This window comes from Artibeus jamaicensis, unplaced genomic scaffold (genome assembly GCF_021234435.1).
Source record: "Artibeus jamaicensis isolate MK-2021 breed Jamaican fruit bat unplaced genomic scaffold, CSHL_Jam_final contig_1410, whole genome shotgun sequence".
Lineage (NCBI taxonomy): Eukaryota > Metazoa > Chordata > Mammalia > Chiroptera > Phyllostomidae > Artibeus > Artibeus jamaicensis.
Window position 1 is genome coordinate 600,522 of NW_026521281.1, and position 7,817 is coordinate 608,338.

Sequence of the window (7,817 nt, forward strand, 5' to 3'; positions counted from 1 at the left end):
AACCAGCACCATCTAACTTGCCTACTGTTGAAGCTGCACGAAAGATGATTTCCTCTTTCTCTCATGTTTTCTATGTTTACTTTTCTTTCCACCAAATATTGTTGTCTCTGGTATAAGCTCTGCATTCTGATGGCAGTGTGAGGCTGGACTGTATTATGTACTAGTTTCTAGCAACATAATTTTGCTTGGGATAACTGCTTCAGGGCTGAGGTTTGATTGTGAGTAAGAATTTTCTCTTTTTCCTCTTTCCCCTCCGTGGTGGGTGGAGGAAGCCTAAGTGGTGCTGGGCACACTCTCCTCCTCCTCTCCCCTGCCCCTGCCACCTTCACACTGCATGTAATCTCCAATACAAGACACAAAACAGCCCAGGCCTGGATATGGCTTGTGGGCAGCAGGAGATTCAGTCTCAGCAGAAAATTGCCAAAAAGCAAGCTGGACAAAAGAAGAAACAAGGACATGACCAAAAAGCTACTGCCAAAGCTACCTTAATATACACCTGCACTGTCTGTAGGACACAAATGCCAGACCCTAAGACCTTCAAGCAGCACTTTGAGAGCAAGCGTCCTAAGTCTCTACTTTCTCCAGAATTGACTGATGTTCAGGCATAAGGCTGTTTATAGCTGAATTCATGACACCTTTAACTCTTCTGCTGTCTCAGACCTTAGGTAACAAACCTGCAGTTGCTTTTCTAAAAAACTGTTGATCAGCAGAAAAAAGGGGGCTACAGAAACACTCATTTTTCTTCAGTTCTCTTTTGGGCTTCATGCAAAGACAATTCTGCATACAATTGACTTTGATTTGAAAATCTGAAAATTAGTCAGTCCATCCTTGTTATAAAAATTTTTTTAGACTTCTGGCCAAGATGGAAGCATAGGTGGAAATACCGTACCTCCTTGCACAACCAAATTTAAGGACAACAAAGATTTAGAAACAAAAACACAAGCAAAACAGACAGAAAATTGAACTGTACCAAAGTCTGACAACAACAAACCATTCATCCACACTGGTAGAAAGGGTGCTGTCGGCGGCCAGTAGAGAGTGGCTGGCGCAGAAAAAGGCAGTGGTTGGTGACCTGGGTGCAGGGAGGAAACCAGCAAACCCAGTAAGGCACACAAGGCTGTTGGCTGACTGCAGACACACATTTGCACACAGATAAACCAGGCAGATTTAAAAACGGTCAGTGAGACAGACTTCTCAACCCAGGGCCCCAGCAATGAGAAATAAAGCCTAAAAGTGTCAGCTGGAAAAATTTTGGGGGGTTGAGGTGCTGAAAGAGGCACCCAGCCTTACAGGAGAATTCACTGGGGAGACCCACAGGGTCCTAGAATGTACACGAGCCCACCTACCCGGGAACTAGCACCAGAAGGGCCTGATTTGCTTGTGGGAAGTGGCAGAGGGGACCAAAATCCAAAAGAGAGCAAAACAAATGCCATTGCTCCCTCTCTGACCCACCCCCACATACAGCATCACAACCCAGCAACTGGGTAGACCCGCCCTGGTGAACACCTAAGCCTCCACCCCTCATATATAACACATAGGCACAAACAGACCAAAACATTATGGCTCAAGCAGAAGAACAGCTCAAAGCCCCAGAGCCAATACTTCTAAGCAACCAAGAGATAGCCAACCTCTCAGATGCACAGTTCAAAACACTGATGATCAGATGCTCACAGAACATTTTAATCAATCACAAATTAGATTTAAAAAATGAAGGCTACACTAAGTGAAATAAAGGAAAATGCAGAGGAATTGAATAGTGATGGAAAGAAAACTGGGACTCAAATCAATGAAGTGGACCAGAGGGGAAAAAAGAAACAATCAAACAGAAAAGAATGAAGAAAGAAGAATTCAAAAAAATGAGTAGAGGCTTAGGATCCTCCAGGACATCTTTAAATGTTCCAACATTCGAATGATAGGGGTACTAGAAGGGGAAGAGGAAGAGGAAGAGGAACAAGTGGAAAAATTATTTGGACAAATAATAAAGGAGAACTTCCCCAATCTGGCAAAGGCAATAGACTTCCAGGAAGTCCAGGAAGCTCTGAGAGTCCCAAAGAAGGTGGGCCCAAGGAGGAACACACTAAGGCCCATCATAATTACATTAGCCAAGATTAAAATGAAGGAGGGAATTCTAGAAGCAGCAAGAGATAAGGGGACAGTCACCCACAAAGGAGTTCCTATCAGACTGTCAGCTGATTTCTCCAAAGAGACCTTGTAGGCAAGAAGGGGCTGGAAAGAAGTATTCTAAGTCATGAAAGGCAAGGACCTCCATCCAAGATTGCTCTATCCAGCAAAGCTTGCATTTAGAATGGAAGGGCAGATAAAGCCCTTCTCACATAAGGTCAAGTTCAAGGAGTTCATCATCACCAAGCCCTTATAATATGAAATGTTAAAGAGACTTATCTAAGAAAAAGGAGATAAAAAAAGATGAACAGTGAATGGACAGCAAGCTCACAGTTATTAACAACCACACCTAAAACAAAAGCAAACTAAGTGGACTCCTAAAACAGGAGCAGAGCCACAGAAATGGAGATCACATGGAAGGTTAGCAACAGGGGAGTGGGAGAAGGAAAGGTGGGGGGAAGGTACAGAGACTGAGTAGCACAGATGGTAGGTAGAAAATAGACAGGGGGAGGGCAAGAGTAGTGTGGGAAATGTAGAAGGTAAAGAACTTATGACACATGGACATGAACTCAAGGGGGGGAATGTGGGGGTAGGGTGTGTGCAGGGTGGGGGAAATGAAAGGGGGGAATGGGACAACTGTAATGGCATAATCAATAAATATATTAAAAAATTTTTATATATGTGATTATATTGATGTTCATATTGCTTAAAATAACTCATGTAATAAAGTAATACCTTGATGTTATAAAATAACAGGAAAAAGCCTTTTAAATAACTTTATATCAATGCAGAAGCATTGTAAAATATTAAACAACATAAACAGTGGAAATATAATAAATAATCAAACAAGTAAAATTTCTACTACCCAGAAATCACCACTGTAAGATTCTATTGCATAACTGGCAGGATCTCTCTGTCCCCCGACCCCATCTGTCTATACATGATTTTGTTTCATTACCAAACTGAGGTCTTACTACCCATATTGTTCTGTAGCCTGTTTTTTTTTTCAGTCATCAACCTCTTTTGCTATTTCAGTACATTTTTAACTCATTTAACACCCAGATCATATTCATATTTCCCCAAATGACCTAAAAATGTCCCTTGCAGTTGCTTCATCTAAAGTAGTACTCAATCCAGACCATGGACTACATCTGGTTCTTATGTCCCTTGAGTCTCTTAACCTAGCACAAACACCAAAAATGGTGTCTTTTAAAAATAATGATACTGATTTGCTGAAGATACCGGGCCAATGGTTCTGCAGAATATTTCACTTAATGGATTTGTCTGCTTCTTTCTTTGCAGTATTTTCTTCTAAACTTTTGTCCATGTGGCATTGGTGCCAGGAAAATCTTGTGTCTAATTAACTTGAACTCTTAGACAGTGGGACATATGAGAATCTTAGAGTTGGATTAAATTTTTTTTGGAGGTCATGCATGAACTTAACCTGTTTCAGTAACACCAGTCCAGGTTCCAGTTGCTACCTCAGAGTGAGACCCTTATAACTGAGTCAGCAGAAACAAATGAGGGAGGAGATACTTCTGGACTTAAATTTCTTTGGAGTTTTGCAATTTATTTTCCTCCAAAGAATTTCACATTGCTCAAATTTGGGACATATATACATTATTTGGGACATTTTATGCTATAATTTGGGCTGAACATATAACTTCTGATCAACCATTATTGGACAATGTAGCCAAGCATACTTCAGGATGGGAAATACAATATGGATAGACTGTATAGGCTAGGATGCAGCAGAAAACTTGGAGTTGAGTTGATTAGTATTCTGTTCTGATGTACTCAGAGCCCTCTGGAGACAAACCAGAAGTGCCCAAAGTTGGTCCTAAGAGGAAGAGTGGTGCCAGTGAATGGTCTCCTGAAGGTGGAACTTGGACTGCCCTTTTGAACTCTTGTCTCCTACCTCTAATGCAGGCAGCCACACTCCCAAAAGACCATGTGATTAGCTATTTAAACCCAATAGGTTAAGATAACAAAACTGTTGAGGAGTATTAGAGGCAACTTAATCGTCTTTGTTATGGGCTGAATTGTGTTCCCCCTTCTTCATATGTTGAATCCCTAACCCTCAGTACCTCAGAATGTAACTGTATTTGGAGATAAGAAATTTCAAGAGGAGATTAAATAAAATGAGGCTGTTAAAGGGGCTCTGCTCTAATCTGACTAGTGTCTGTACAAGTAGAAGAGAGTAAGACATAGAAAAAGACATCAAGGGTCTGTTTTTCCAGAGGGCTAACTGTGAAGAGGCATCAAGAGGGTATCTATGTGCAAGCCAGGGAGAGAGCCCTCAGGAAACTGACCCTGAAGACACCTTGATCTTGGACTTTCAGCCTCCAGAACTGTGAGAAAATAAATTTATGTTGTTTAAGCCCCTCACTCTGGCATTTTGTTATGGTAGCCTAAGAAGACTAATACATCCCACTTCCTGTCTTCCTGCTTGTCTGTAAAGTAGAAACGTTACCCCTTTTGGAATTATAGACATCACCTGAGGGGTTTTAAGTAAATACTAATGTTTGGGCCCCACACCCCAGAGACTCTTATCTAATTGGTCTGGGTTGTGGGCTGGGTATCTGGTGATTCTAAAGTATAACCAAGGTTGAAAACTGCTGGGATAGAAGGTCATCCAAGAGTTGTGTGATATAGCAGCTGAAGATGATTGATACCAGGGCTTCATCAACAAAGCGGGAGAATTGTAGGTATCCAGCCATCCTGCAAAACTTTTAGGGAAAGTTGGTCCTATTACTGGGAATTTGGACCCTATTGACTACACAGTGTAAATTGCTTTTTCATCATTCAGTGACTCTACTATTATGAACACAAATGCCAGTTTTTAGTGTCTGGGAATAAATCATACTGTATCAAGATAAAAAGGGAACAGATTCTTTCAGCCTCCAGCAGGAACCAGAAAGAAAGCCACACCCAGTAACTTCCTTACAAATTTGAATTTCTGGCCCTTAAATGGGCAGTCACTCACAAATTTTAGACTTTCATATTTGGGGTGGCTATTGAAATGTCACCTGACAGGCACATTGTGCTTTTAGATTAGCTGGAGACACTGTCCTATGCCTAAATGTTACACCACTGCACAGCTACAGTTCCCGCAGGGAAAATAGATATTACAGCACCAAAGTTCTTCACATTTTGTAAAATTGATTTTTAATTTACATACAATAAAAATCACTATTACTAGTGCATATAGCTCTATGGGTCTAGACAGAGCCTAGAGTCATATAATCACCACTACAATCAAGATATAGAATAGTTTCATCACACTCCAAAATCCCCTTACCAGCACATACATGCCTGACATGCAGACACTCTTCATCTATCCCCACAAGCCCCAGAAGCTTAGGACCTCTGTGGACATTTGGGGCACAACCCCAGTGCAGCCACTTTTGGCCCTCCTGAACCAGGCACCGCAGATGGAGATAAGAGGAAAATGTGAGTCCTGGCAGTCATCAGAGGAGGGATGGCCCCATGATCTTCCCAGACAGATCCACATGGCTGAAATTCAAAGTTTCAGCAAGGGGCGGCCTTATCTTCGTTGGGCTTTGGGGCATTGCTAGTGCTTATCATTTAAGGCTAGAGTCTATAACCAGAGCTTAGAGAGAGAACCAATAGCTTACCAGATTTCAAATGTACCAAGATAAACTTGGAAAGCCTTCCTGCCAGCACACAGCAGAGCAGCAGACTCAATAGGAGGCACACATTGCATCATCTCAAAAGACACACTCTTACAATCAATTAAACTTTTTACATTTGAATATTCAGCTCTTGCCAAAACACATTTAAAACCTCAATTTTAAAATAATATGTTCAAAGAGATCAGGTCTACTATATAAAGGACACCATGAAACAAATTATTTTTAGAAACATTATGAAGTCTTTTTGCCAGGGCAAAATCTCTTTAAAAGGGGCTTTCCAGCATTGCTCAGAACATAAGTGCTCACTGATACTAAACTAGATACTGTGTGACAATAGTGGGTAGACCTACTGTTTCTAATTTTAGTATTCATAACAGAATGGACATTTACAAAGAATCCCCTTCAACTCTCCCTCAAGACAAAGAAAGCCCTTTAGAACTTCTCAGAAGTAGGACAAATTTCTGAAGGAGATACAGCTGTGTATCAGTCCAGATCCTTGCAAGCAATAGAATTGGACTCTGGATGAATTAGGTAGAAAATAATTCATTAAAAGGATATTGGGCAGCTCCCAGAATCAGCAGGAGGGCTGAAGAGACAGGTTTGCAGGCAGGAACAAAACTCAAAGCACGTAGCAGAACTGGTCTGGTGAGGAGCCTACTGCTGCACTCCTCCAATGCAGCTTTCACCAGTGTAGCCCTGCCCTGCAGAGACCTCTATCTTAATATGAATGGCAGTGCTGCCTGAGGGGCAGAGAGGGGGGGGGAGAGAGAGAGAGAGAGAGAGAGAGAGAGAGAGAGAGAGAGAGAGAGAGACTGCCTGGGTCCCTAATTATTTGTCTCTAACTCCTAAGACAAAGTATAGGAAGACTGGTCTAAGTTATTGTGCCAACACCCTAGGAGTGAGGCTATGTGGCATTCTTAATTCTGTAGAGGGAGGCGGGCTCTGTCTCCTTCCAAGAATCATGAGATGGGGAAGTCCCTAACCAGAGGAAGTGGGTTCAAATGCACACCCAAAAAGAGTAGCAAAAGACCCAACACAGGCTGACGGTTGAGGGCTACTTGGTATCACATGGCACAAAGTTAGTCTTTGCTACTTCATTTGGGGACAGAATAGAGGACTCTGAGCTGAGGAAAGTGATCAAAGAGAGAAACAAGGGCTCTTTCCCTCAGGGCCTTAACATTTCGCTGCAAAATTTGAGGGAAGGAGAACTGCCTAATGGTTGGGGGTGGGGCTGTGCTGGGAACTTCAGAGCCTTGTACGAGGCAGAGAAAGCAGTAGGTGTTGTCCTCAGAATGTACCTTCCTTGTCTAGAGATGCTGGCATGATGACTTGGGTGATCTAGGAGCAAGTGGGTAGTTGTAGTAGGTAGAGGAAGATCATTTAGAGAATTTTTCTCAACAAGCTGTTTCCTTTGATCCCTTGATGGCATGCACCTGAACATACCTGGGGAGGAAATCAGGCACCACAGTATATTTTCTGATTGCAGCTATTAGATTCCAAAGATATGAAGTCCATGTTAACAACTCTAGGGAATTTCTGCTCTAAAATTCTCAGCATATAAACTCTCCCCTAGTTTTACATTTGCTGACAACAGTACTTCAATTAGAAGTTCAGGACTGAGCACTGTCCCTGGAAACACTCACAACCAGAGGGATTTAATTGACTTTTCTTAAGTATATTTGGGATGCCCAGGCCTTATTAGAAAAGACAGTGAGACCAATATGAGGCATTTTTGGCACAGGTCTGAAATTCCACCAGGATGAATGAATGCCATCAGGATGAATTAATGCAGTAGGTTTTACCACTGCTTTTTGTTGCTTGCAATACACTTTGGCTGCTCACTGATCTCTGATTTGGAATGAGCAAAGGAGGAAAGACTACAGGAAACTCCATTCAGTGTTCACCTACTGTTAGTATTCTTTTTAAAAATACTTTTAAATTTTATTGTTGTTCAAGTACAGTTTTCTGCCTTTTCCCACCATTAGTATTCTTAGTAGAGGCTGGGAAGGTAACCACTAATGCTTCACAGCACAAGAAAAG

General features: G+C 41.9%; 1 protein-coding gene across 1 annotated transcript; it reads left to right on the top strand.

Annotated features, from left to right (window-relative positions):
• The first annotated feature begins 377 nt into the window (after nt 1–377).
• Nucleotides 378–608, top strand: LOC119055477 (zinc finger protein 706-like). Its single transcript, XM_037153674.2, has one exon. It carries the CDS (start codon nt 378–380, stop codon nt 606–608), a length of 231 nt encoding a protein of 76 aa, XP_037009569.2.
• Nucleotides 609–7,817: the final 7,209 nt, after the last annotated feature.